This window comes from Rhinoraja longicauda, chromosome 5, assembly GCF_053455715.1.
Source record: "Rhinoraja longicauda isolate Sanriku21f chromosome 5, sRhiLon1.1, whole genome shotgun sequence".
Taxonomy (NCBI): domain Eukaryota; kingdom Metazoa; phylum Chordata; class Chondrichthyes; order Rajiformes; family Arhynchobatidae; genus Rhinoraja; species Rhinoraja longicauda.
Genome location: NC_135957.1, coordinates 3273934 through 3287087, shown reverse-complemented (window position 1 = coordinate 3287087; position 13154 = coordinate 3273934). Strand labels below are relative to the sequence as shown.

The following is a 13154-nucleotide window of genomic DNA, read 5'->3' as shown; positions in this document are numbered from 1 at the left end:
CTCCCCTCATCCTCCTGCGCTCCATGGAATAGAGACCCAGCCTACTCAACCTCTCCCTGTAGCTCACACCCTCTAGTCCTGGCAACATCCTCGTAAATCTTTTCTCAACCCTTTCAAGCTTGACAATATCTTTCCTACAACATGGTGCCCAGAACTGAACACAATATTCTAAAGGCGGTCTCACCAACGTCTTATACAACTGCAACACAACCTCCCAACTTCTATATTCAGTACACTGACTGATGAAGGCCAAAGTGCCAAAAGCCTTTTTGACCTCCTTATCTACCTGTGACTCCACCTTCAAGGAACCATGCACCTGTACTCCTAGATCCCTCTGCTCTACAACACTACCCAGAGGCCTACCAGTCACTGTGTAGGTCCTGCCCTTGTTCGTCCCAAAATGCAACACCTCACACTTTTCTGTATTAAATTCCATCAACCATTCCTCCGTCCACCTGGCCAATCGATCCAGATCCTGCTGCAATCGTTCACAACCATCTTCACTATCTGCAAAACCACTCACTTTTGTATCATCAGCAAACTTGCTAATCTTGCCCTGTATGTTCTCATCCAAATTATTGATGTAGATGACAAACAGTAACGGGCCCAGCACTAAACCCTGAGGCACACTACTAGTCACAGGCATCCAGTCTGAGAAGCAACCTTCCCCCATCACCCTCTGCTCCCTTCAATGGAGCCAATGTGTAATCCAATCAGCTACCTCTCCTTGGATCCCATGCGATCTAACCTTCCGATAAAATGCTTCCTAAGACGCATCTGCAGAAGTTGGTGAAGGTTGTTGGGGACATGCCGAAGCTTTTTACCCTTCTAGGTAATAAAGTTATAAGCCGAATCCTACCTGCATCCTGTGCAGTTTGGTCTTCGGGACCTGAGATCGAGCCCTGTTCCACCGGGCCTCTCTGAGCGTGGGCTCTAACAATGAAAGACAGATTTAGTTTAGTTTAGAGATACAGCGCGGAAACAGGCCCTTCGGCCCACCGGGTCCGTGCCGCCCAGCGATCCCCGCACACTAACACCATCCTACACCCACTAGGGACAATTTTCACATTTGCTCAGCCAATTAACCTACAAACCTGCACGTCTTTGGGGTGTGGGAGGAAACCGAAGATCTCGGAGAAAACCCACGCAGGTCACGGGGAGAACGTACAAACTCCGTACCGACAGCGCCCATAGTCGGGATGGAACCCGGGTCTCCGGCGCTGCATTCGCTGTAAGGCAGCAACTCTACCGCTGCGCCACCTGTAGTTCAGATGGCTTATAAACGTGAGTTGGGACGGCCAGGATTAACTGGGGTGTGATCCAGGGGTTCAGAATTATGGATATCTGTGGGTATTGCATCTCCTGTGGTTGTAATCTCATCTAGTGCATCCAGCGTTACCGATGTGACCTCCTGTACATCGACGAAACCAAGCGTAGATTTGGCGACCACTTTGTTGAACACTTGCGCTCGGCCCACCAAACCCTGTGGCAACTTCCAGATCCCAACCATTTTTCAACTCCCTTCCCCAATCCCACACTGAAGAAGGGTCTCGACCCGTAACATCACCTATTCCTTCTCCCCAGAGATGCTGCCTGACCCGCTGAGTTACTCCAGCACTCTGTGAAACGTCACCCATCCATGTTCTCCAGAGATGCTGCCTGACCCGCTGAGTTACTCCAGCACTCTGTGAAACGTCACCCATCCATGTTCTCCAGAGATGCTGCCTGACCCCCTGAGTTACTCCTGCACTCTGTGAAACGTCATCCATCCATGTTCTCCAGAGATGTTGCCTGACCCGCTGAGTTACTCCAGCACTCTGTGAAACGTCACCCATCCATGTTCTCCAGAGATGCTGCCTGACCCGCTGAGTTACTCCTGCACTCTGTGTCCACCCACGTTGACCTTTCAGTCCTGGGCCTCCTGCTTTGCCAGGGTGGGGCTACATGCAAACTGTAGGAACAGCACCTCATATTCTGCTTGGGTAGCTTACACCCAAACATTGAATTCTCCAACTTTCGGTAACCTCTACAAAACAAACGTTTAACCTGGCATCATGTTCGGCATTGACACTGCGGGCCGAAGGGCCAGTCCCTGTGCTGTGTCCGATGTTCTATGGATCTTATCGAAACGTATAGATCATTAAGGGGAGAAGGCAGGAACGGGGTACTGATTGAGAATGATCAGCCATGATCACATTGAATGGTGGTGCTGGCTCGAATGGCCGAATGGCCTACTCCTGCACCTATTGTCTGTTGTCTATTGCCTATAATTCAAGGAAAGTGTGGACTAGTGAACCTTATGGAATGGAACGCCTTATTGTCACTAATGACAAGTCACGGTGAAACTCTTAGCTTTCACACCCAAGGTATGCAAATAGTCACCACATAAAGGGCGCCGACAAAAAAGTTGCTTACTATCCCGCACCAGGTCATAGAGTTACTTCATAGAAAATAGGTGCAGGAGGAGGCCATACAGCCCTTCGAGCCAGCACCGCCATTCATTGTGATCATGGCTGATCATCCACAATCAGTAACCCGTGCCTGCCTTCTCCCCATATCCCTTGATTCCGCTAGCCCCTAGAGCTCTATCTTACTCTCTCTTGAATGCATTCAGAGAATTGGCCTCCACTGCCCTCTGTGGCAGAGAATTCCACACATTCACAACTCTCTGGGTGAAAAGGTTTTTCTCACCTCAGTTTTAAATGGCCTCCCCTTTATTCTTAGACTGTGTGGCCCACCCAGCAAAGGTCCACCCTTTGTTCTTCCTCATCGCTCCCTCACGGCGGTCCTCCCCCCCTCCCCCACACACTGTGTCCTCCATTATTCTACCACCTCCCTCATGGCGGTCATCCCCCCCCCCCCCACACACTGTGTCCTCCATTGTTCTTCCACCTCCCTCACGGCAGTTCCCGTTCCCCCCCCCCCCCCACACACTGCGTCCTCCTTTGTCCTCCCCCCCCCCCCACCCCACACCAGGTCCTCCTTTGGCCTCCCCCCCACCCCACGCCGGGTCCTCCTTTGTCCCCTCCCCCCCCATCCCACGCCAGGTCCTCCTTTGTCCCCTCCCCCCCATCCCACGCCGGGTCCTCCTTTGTCCTCCCCCCCCCCACCCCACGCCAGGTCCTCCTTTGTCCATCCCCTCCCCCACACACACACTGCGTCCTCCATTGTTCTTCTCCCTCCCTCACGGCTGTCCCCCCCCACCCCACGCCAGGTCCTCCTTTGTCCCCCCTCCACCCCACGCCGGGTCCTCCTTTGTCCCCCCCCCCCCCACGCCGGGTCTTCCTCTGTCCCCCCCCACCCCACGCCGGGTCCTCCTTTGTCCCCCCCCACCCCACGCCGGGTCCTCCTTTGTCCCCCCTCCACCCCATGCCATGTCCTCCTTTGTCCCCCCCCACCCTTTGATCCTTACCCTGCCCGTGCCTGGGCGTCTGGGTGCGAAGGTCTGCAAGGCAGTGGGCGGTAGCCTTCATCCGATGAACCAGGCAGCTTCAATGGCGGCTGGCACAAGCTGGCGCCCAGTAACCTCCTTTTCTTCTCGGCGCTATTCCGCAGGTGTTGGAGGGAGATCCTCACCTTTCAAGTTCAACAACACTTTATTTGTCCCCGTGGGGCAATTCACAAACGACCAGTACCAAAACGTGTGAGGGGGGGGGGGGATTAGCACAGTGTGCAGCGGAACAGGGGAGTTGAGGAGCTGAACAGCCTTGAGGACAGAGGTTGCCCTCATGCTCTGTGTCCCACAGCTTGGGCAGCGAAGCCGGCCTCCTGAGGGGAGCCACTCAAACGCAGAGAGCAGGACGCGTGAGGGCTCCTGTAGACATTAGACAATAGGTACAGGAGGAGGCCATTCGGCCCTTCGAGCCAGCACCGCCATTCAATGTGATCATGGCTGATCATTCTCAATCAGTACCCCGTTCCTGCCTTCTCCCCGTATCCCCTGACTCCGCTATCCTTAAGAGCTCTCTCTTGAATGCATTCAGAGAATTGGCCTCCCACTGCCTTCTGAGGCAGAGAATTCCACAGATTCACCACTCTCTGACTGAAAAAGTTTTTCCTCGTCTCCGTTCTAAATGGCCTACCCCTTATTCTTAAACGGTGGCCCCTGGTTCTGGACTCCCCCAACATTGGGAACATGTTTCTGACTTACGATTCTTATTGCTTGTTTAGTTTCTGGTCTCCACCAACAGGGATGGTATCAGCACTCTTTGGAATTAATAACACGTTCGCCTGTTGAACACTTGCGCTCGGCCCGCCAAACCCTGTGGCAACTCCCAGCTCCGAACCATTTTTCAACTCACTTCCCCTCCCCCACTCGTCATACCAGTTCAACGTTGTCTTGTTGAGTCTCATTGTCTGTAACTCGTTTTCACCTAGCCCACGGCTAACGATGGCCTGTTTCCTTTATCACCGTGCATATCTTTCATTGATGTGTTCTATATATCTCTGATTGTGGATGATCAGCCATGATCACGATGAATGGTGGTGCTGGCTCGAAGGGCCGAATGGCCTCCTCCTGCACCTATTGTCTATGTTTCTGTTTCACCTAGCAAACAGCTAACTATGGCCTGTTTCCTTTATCATCGTTACTTTGTTGCACGTCTTTGATTCATTCGTTGTCTATCTCTCTACATCACCGTCTATATCTCTTGGTTTCCCTCTCCCCTGACACTCAGACTGAAGAAGGGTCTCGACCATAAATGTCACCCATTCCTTTTCTCCAGAGATGCTGCCTGTCCCGCTGAGACACTCCATGGCTGGCATCGACGAACCATCTGGAAGATGTGGTCGGGCAGCTCCATTAGAACGCTTCAATGCGGACACACATTGCCGCACTGGTGGGTAAGGCAAGGCAGCGCCTTTACCACCTCAGACAGCTGAGGAAATTCAGAGTGTCTCTGAGGATCCTTCAGTGCTTCTACTCTGGGGCTGTAGAGAGCATCCTGTCCGGCAACATTACAGTCTGGTTTGGGAACAGCTCTGCCCAGGACAGGATGGCCCTGCGGAGAGTAGTGCGTTCGGCTGAACGCACTATGGGAACTACACTCGCCCCCCTGCAGGACCTATACATCAGGAGGTGCAGATCCAGAGCCAGCAACATTATGGGGGACCCCTACCACCCCAGCAACGGACTGTTCCAGCTGCTACGGTCAGACAAACGCCTCCGCTGTCACGCTGTGAAAACAGAGAGGATGAGACGGAGTTTCTTCCCACAGGCCATCAGGACTGTTAACTCTCATATCACCAGGGACTCATTTAATTTACTGTATTCATTTATTTTTAGTGGGGTTTTTTTCTATTGTGTTTTGGTAGTTTAGCACAATCCGCAGGTGTTGCCACTTTCATTTCACTGCACATCTTGTATGTGTACGTGACAAATAAACGTGACTTGACTTGACCCCCGTCACCCCTTGCACAATCACCCACACGCCAAGAAACGCTTGGAGAGTGGGAACAGCTTCATGGAATTAGAGCCAACCGTGCCAGGCACCAAAACCAAACCACAGACGGCACCAGGACACCACCTGCCTTATACTACCTGGAAAGCCCCAAACCCCCTCTGCACTGGAGTGGGACATTGCCGACTCGACCTGAAGAAGTGGGGCTTCACGGACTCTGACAAATGCAACTGTGGAGAGGTACAGACAATGACCCACCTACTGACCTGTGGCAGAGGGGCATGCATTGCGGACCATCTCCACAGAGGCACAGATGTGGCACTGGCTGTGGCAAAGTCATGGCAGAATGTCCCCTGACACACGAGCGAACGAACTCCATGTCAACCCAGCCAAACCCCACCCAGCCAAACCCCACCCAGCCTAACCCCACCCAGCCTAACCCCACCCAGCCTAACCCCACCCAGCCTAACCCCACCCAGCCTAACCCCACCCAGCCTAACCCCACCCAGCCTAACCCCACCCAGCCTAACCCCACCCAGCCTAACCCCACCCAGCCTAACCCCACCCTGCTTAACCCCACTCCACTTTACTTAACCCACCCCAAACCAACTTAACCCCACACAACCCCACCAAATTTAACACAAACCAATATCCAAACCCAACCCAACACAAACCCAATATCCAAACCCAACCCAACCTCCAAACCCAACCCAACATCCAAACCCAACCCAACCCAACCTCCAAACCCAACCCAACCCAACATCCAAACCCAACTTAACCCCACCCAACCCTACCAAATTTAACCCATCCCAACCCAACCCAACCCAACCCAACCCAACTTAACCCAACATCCAAACCCAACCCCACCCAACATCCAAACCCAACCCAACCCAACATCCAAACCCAACCCAACCCAACCCAACCCAACCCAACCCAACATCCAAACCCAACCCAACCCAACATCCAAACCCAACCCAACCTAACCCAACCCAACCCCACCCAACCCAACCCAACATCCAAACCCAACCCAACATCCAAACCCAACCCAACCCAACATCCAAACCCAACCCAACCCTACATCCAAACCCAACTTAACCCCACCCAACCCCACCAAAGTTAACCCATCCCAACCCACCCAACATCCAAACCCCATGCAGCTTTCAGGAGCTGCTCGTGCGTTGCATTCCAATCACCTCCTCTGGGACCGCGACTGGTTTTGCAAGTCCCTCACTACCTTCCACAGCTGGCCTTCCCAGCGATTGGCCATCGGTGGCTTCGGGGCCCTTGTGGACGGAGGACAGGTCCCCCTGGGTGCGTGAACCCCTCCTCTCGATGGGAGGCACCGGCCGGCTGGCGTTCAGCAGCTTCTGCGACGCGGAGCGAGCCAGGGCCGGCTTCAGAGGGAGTACGGTCTCGAGGGGACCTGTGGAAGAACGTCACGTCCTTCATCAGTCACAGTACCGAGTAAGGGTGCTCCTCGACCTACGATGGGGTTACGTTCCAATAAGCCCATCGTAAATCAACAATATCGTAAGTCAAAAATGCATTTAATACACCTAACCTACCAAACATCACAGCCACCTAACCTACCCAACATCACAGCCACCTAACCTACCCAACATCATAGCCTAGCCTAACCTACCCAACATCACAGCCATCTAACCTACCCAACATCATAGCCTAACCTACCCAACATCATACCACCTAACCTACCCAACATCATACCACCTAACCTACCCAACATCACAGCCACCTAACCTACCCAACATCACAGCCACCTAACCTACCCAACATCACAGCCACCTAACCTACCCAACATCATACCACCTAACCTACCCAACATCATACCACCTAACCTACCCAACATCACAGCCACCTAACCTACCCAACATCACAGCCACCTAACCTACCCAACATCACAGCCACCTAACCTACCCAACATCACAGCCACCTAACCTACCCAACATCACAGCCACCTAACCTACCCAACATCATAGCCTAACCTACCCAACATCACAGCCACCTAACCTACCCAACATCACAGCCACCTAACCTACCCAACATCACAGCCATCTAACCTACCCAACATCATAGCCTAGCCTAACCTACCCAACATCATAGCCTAGCCTAACCTACCCAACATCATACCACCTAACCTACCCAACATCATAGCCACCTAACCTACCCAACACCATAGCCACCTAACCTACTGAACATCATAGCCACCTAACCAACCCAACATTACAGCCACCTAACCTACCCAACATCAGAGCCTAGCCTAGCTTAACTGAAACGTGCTCAGAACACTTACATTAGCCTACAGTTGGGCAGAATCATCTAACACAATTTTATAGTAGAGTTATACAGTACACTGAAGAGTATGGCGGGCAGGTGGGACTAGTGCAGTTGGGACATTAGACAATAGACAATAGACAATAGGTGCAGGAGGAGGCTATTCGGCCCTCGAGCCAGCACCGCCATTCAATGTGATCATGGCTGATCATTCTCAATCAGTACCCCATTCCTGCCTTCTCCCCATACCCCCTGACTCCGCTATCCTTAAGAGCTCTATCTAGCTCTCTCTTGAAAGCATTCAGAGAACTGGCCTCCAATTCTCAGGCAGAGAATTCCACAGATTCACAACTCTCTGACTGAAAAAGTTTTTCCTCATCTCAGTTCTAAATGGCCTACCACTTATTCTTAAACTGTGGCCCCTTGTTCTGGACTCCCCCAACATTGGGAACATGTTTCCTGCCTCTAATGTGTCCAACCCCTTAATAATCTTATACGTTTCAATAAGATCTCCTCTCATCCTTCTAAATTCCAGTGTATACAAGCCTAGTCGCTCCAGCCTTTTGTTGGTCAGTGTGGTCAAGTTGGGCCGAAGGACCTGTTTCCACACTGTATCGCTCTATGACATCCTTTAACTCTGGGAATTGAACGTTGTTAACCAGAGTGCCGCCTGAATTAAATGCACTGGCTTCAGGGAGAGATTGGGCAGACTAGGGCAGGCACAAAAAGCCAAGACACACACACACCCCCCCCCCCCCCCCCCCCCCACACACACACACACACCCCCCACACACACACCCCTCCACACACACACACACACCCCACACACACACACACACACCCCCCCCACACACACACACACACCCCCACACACACACACACACCCCACACACACACACACACCCCACACACACACACACACCTCACACACACACACTCACACACACCCCACATACACACACACACCCCACACACACACACACACACACACACCCCACACACACGCACACACACACCCCACACACACACACACACACACACCCCACACACACACACCCCACACACACACACTCACACACACACACCCCACATACACACACACACCCCACACACACACACACACACACACCCCACACACGCACACACACACCCCACACACACACACACACACACCCCACACACACACACACCCCACACACACACTCACACACACACCCCACATACACACACACACCCCACACACACACACACACACACACACACCCCACACACACACACACACCCCACATACACACACACACCACACACACACCCCACACACACACACACACCCCACATACACACACACCCCACATACACACACCCCACATACACACACACCCCACAAACACACACACACCCCACATACACACACAAACCCCACACACACACACACACACACCATACACACACACACACGCACGCACGCACGCACACACCACACACACACACACCCACAGACACACTGATGATTTTAGACACCATCTACAAGATCATTCTGCTGCACCACGAGGAATAAAGTCCTAAGTCATAGAGGCTTAGAGCATGGAAACATCCTCCTCGGCCTAACATCCACATGAAGCATGATGCCTCAATTTAAGCTCGTTCCTTTTGCTCACATTTGACCCAACTCCCTCTAAATCATCTGCTTATGAATCTCAGGACGATTATTGTGTCCACTAGTGTCATAGTCACAGAGTGAAACAGTGTGGAAACAGGCCCTTCATAGAGTCACAGAGTGATACAGTGTGGAAACAGGCCCTTCATAGAGTCACAGAGTGATACAGTGTGGAAACAGGCCCTTCATAGAGTCACAGAGTGATACAGTGTGGAAACAGGCCCTTCAACCCAACTCGCCCACACCGGCCAACAATGTCCCAGCTACACTAGTCCCACCTGCCTGCGCTTGGTCCATATCCCTCCAAACCTGTCCTATCCATGTACCTGTCCAACTGTTTCAGAAACGATGGGATAGTCCCAGCCTCAACTACCTCCTCTGGCAGCTTGTTCCATACACCCACCACCCTCTGTGTGGAAAGGTTACCCCTCGGATTCCTATTAAATCTTTTCCCCTTCACCTTGAACTTATGTCCTCTGGTCCTCGATTCCCCTACTCTGGGCGAGTCTAGGACCAGAGGGCACAGCCTCAGAATAAAAGGACGTATCTTTAATACAGAGATGAGGAGGAATCTCTTTAGCCAGAGGGTTGTGAATCTGTGCAAGTCATTTCCACAGACGGCTGTGGAGCCCAGGTCACTGGGTATTTTTAAAGCAGAGACTGATAGGGGTTCACGATTAGTAAGGGCGTCAAAGGTTACGGGGAAGAAATGTCACCCATCCATGTTCTCCAGAGATGCTGCCTGACCCGCTGAGTTACTCCAGCACTCTGTGAAACGTCACCCATCCATGTTCTCCAGAGATGCTGCCTGACCCGCTGAGTTACTCCAGAATTTTGTGATACCTTCGATTTGTCCCGGCATCTGCAGTTATTTTCCCACACGTCTGTAGGGAGTTTGTACGTTCTCCCCGTGACCCTCGTGGGTTTTCTCCGGGTGCTCCGGTTTCCTCCCGCACCCCAAAGACGTGCAGGTTTGTAGGTTAATTGGGTTGTGTAAACTGTTGCTGGTGCGTGCAGGATAGGACTAGTGTGGACGGGGTGGATCAATGGTCGGCGTGGGCTCGGTGGGCCAAAAGACATATTTTCTGCGCTGCATCGCTGAAGTCACAACCGCCTCACACACCACCTTCCATTCTGGTTGAGGGCCAAGGTATGGCGGTCTCTGGAGCGTTACGATTTGCCGTTACGCCACAATGGGGCAATTGTGCTGGTTTTCCACAAAGGCTATTGTTCAGCGAACAATGAGAATGGACGCTCGGTCAACCTTGGTTTTATGGCCCAATTGACCCATGTTGCAGTTGTATAAGACGTTGGTGAGACCGCATTCAGAATATTGTGTTCAGTTCTGGGCACCATGTTATAGGAAAGATATTGTCAAGCGTGAAAGGGTTCAGAAAAGATTCACGAGGACGTTGCCAGGACTAGAGGGTGTGAGCTATAGGGAGAGGTTGAGTAGGCTGGGTCTCTATTCCATGGAGCGCAGGAGGATGAAGGGAGATCTTATAGAGGTGTACAAAATCATGAGGGGAATAGATCGGGCAGATGCACAGAGTCTCTTGCCCAGAGTAGTGGAATCGAGGACCAGAGGATATAGGTTCAAGGTGAAGAGGAAAAGATTTAATAGGAATCCGAGGGGTAACTTTTCCACACAGAGGGTGGTGGATGTATGGAACAAGCTGCCAGAGGAGGTAGTTGAGGCTGGGATTATACCATCGTTTAAGAAACAGTTGGACAGGTACATGGATAGGACAGGTTTGGAGGGATATGGACCAAACGCAGGCAGGTGGGACTAGGGTAGCTGGGACATTGTTGGCCGGTGTGGGCGAGTTGGGCCGAAGGGCCTGTTTCCACACTGCATCACTCTATGAAGGGCCTGTTTCCACACTGCATCACTCTATGAAGGGCCTGTTTCCACACTGTGACTCTGTGTCTCTGTGTCTCTGTGTCTGTGTCTCTGTGTCTCTGTGTGTCTGTGTCTCTGTGTCTCTGTGTCTCTGTGTCCCTGTGTCTCTGTGTCTCTGTGTCTCTGTGTCTCTGTGTCCCTGTGTCTCTGTGTCCCTGTGTCTCTGTGTCTCTGTGACTCTGTGTCTCTGTGTCTCTGTGTCTCTGTGTCTCTGTGTCTCGGTGTCCCCGTGTCCCCGTGTCCCCGTGTCCCCGTGTCTCCGTGTCTCCGTGTCTCCGTGTCTCCGTGTCTCCGTGTCTCCGTGTCTCCGTGTCCCCGTGTCCCCGTGTCCCCGTGTCCCCGTGTCCCCGTGTCCCCGTGTCCCCGTGTCTCCGTGTCTCCGTGTCTCCGTGTCGCCGTGTCCCCGTGTCCCCGTGTCCCCGTGTCCCCGTGTCCCCGTGTCCCGTGTCCCCGTGTCTCCGTGTCTCCGTGTCTCCGTGTCTCCGTGTCTCTGTGTCTCTGTGTCTCCGTGTCTCCGTGTCCCTGTGTCTCCGTGTCCCTGTGTCCCTGTGTCTCTGTGTCCCTGTGTCCCTGTGTCCCTGTGTCCCTGTGTCTCTGTGTCCCTGTGTCCCTGTGTCCCTGTGTCCCTGTGTCCCCGTGTCCCTGTGTCCCTGTGTCTCTGTGTCTCTGTGTCTCTGTGTCTCTGTGTGTGTCTCCGTGTCCCCGTGTCCCCGTGTCTCTGTGTCTCTGTGTCTCCATGTCCCCGTGTCCCCGTGTCTCTGTGTCTCCGTGTCCCCGTGTCCCCGTGTCCCTGTGTCTCTGTGTCTCTGTGTCTCTGTGTCTCTGTGTCTCTGTGTCCCTGTGTCCCTGTGTCTCCGTGTCTCCGTGTCCCCGTGTCCCCGTGTCTCTGTGTCTCCGTGTCTCTGTGTCTCTGTGTCCCCGTGTCTCCGTGTCCCCGTGTCTCTGTGTCTCTGTGTCTCTGTGTCTCTGTGTCTCCGTGTCCCCGTGTCCCCGTGTCTCTGTGTCTCCGTGTCCCCGTGTCCCCGTGTCTCTGTGTCTCCGTGTCTCTGTGTCTCCGTGTCTCTGTGTCTCCGTGTCCCTGTGTCTCTGTGTCCCTGTGTCCCTGTGTCCCTGTGTCCCTGTGTCCCCGTGTCCCCGTGTCTCTGTGTCTCCGTGTCTCTGTGTCTCCGTGTCTCTGTGTCTCCGTGTCCCCGTGTCTCTGTGTCTCTGTGTCTCTGTGTCCCCGTGTCTCCGTGTCCCCGTGTCTCTGTGTCTCTGTGTCTCTGTGTCTCTGTGTCTCCGTGTCCCCGTGTCCCCGTGTCTCTGTGTCTCCGTGTCCCCGTGTCCCCGTGTCTCTGTGTCTCCGTGTCCCCGTGTCCCCGTGTCTCTGTGTCTCCGTGTCTCCGTGTCTCCGTGTCTCTGTGTCTCTGTGTCCCCGTGTCTCCGTGTCTCCGTGTCCCCGTGTCCCCGTGTCTCTGTGTCTCCGTGTCTCCGTGTCTCTGTGTCTCTGTGTCTCTGTGTCCCTGTGTCTCTGTGTCTCCGTGTCCCCGTGTCCCCGTGTCCCCGTGTCTCTGTGTCTCTGTGTCTCTGTGTCTCTGTGTCTCCGTGTCCCCGTGTCCCCGTGTCTCTGTGTCTCTGTGTCTCCGTGTCCCCGTGTCTCTGTGTCTCTGTGTCTCCGTGTCCCCGTGTCTCTGTGTCTCTGTGTCTCTGTGTCTCCGTGTCCCCGTGTCTCTGTGTCTCTGTGTCTCTGTGTCTCTGTGTCTCTGTGTCTCTGTGACTCTGTGTCTCTGTGTCTCTGTGTCTCTGTGTCTCCGTGTCTCTGTGTCTCTGTGACTGTGTCTCTGTGTCCCTGTGTCTCTGTGTCTCTGTGTCTCTGTGTCTCTGTGTCTCTCTGTCTCTGTGTCTCTGTGACTCTGTGTCTCTG

The 13154-nt window shown here is 53.4% G+C and overlaps 1 protein-coding gene across 1 annotated transcript in view; it reads right to left on the bottom strand.

The window, feature by feature from the left end:
* LOC144593826 (TOG array regulator of axonemal microtubules protein 2-like) overlaps positions 1-7616 on the bottom strand; it is a 57736-nt gene extending 50120 nt beyond the window's left edge. The window contains exons 1-4 of the mRNA XM_078399943.1: positions 7610-7616; positions 6593-6822; positions 3413-3576; positions 860-933 (exon numbers count right to left, since the gene is read on the bottom strand). Coding sequence (XP_078256069.1) covers positions 860-933; positions 3413-3576; positions 6593-6822; positions 7610-7616 — 475 coding nt within the window. The remainder of the gene's footprint in view (positions 1-859; positions 934-3412; positions 3577-6592; positions 6823-7609) is intronic.
* Positions 7617-13154: the final 5538 nt, after the last annotated feature.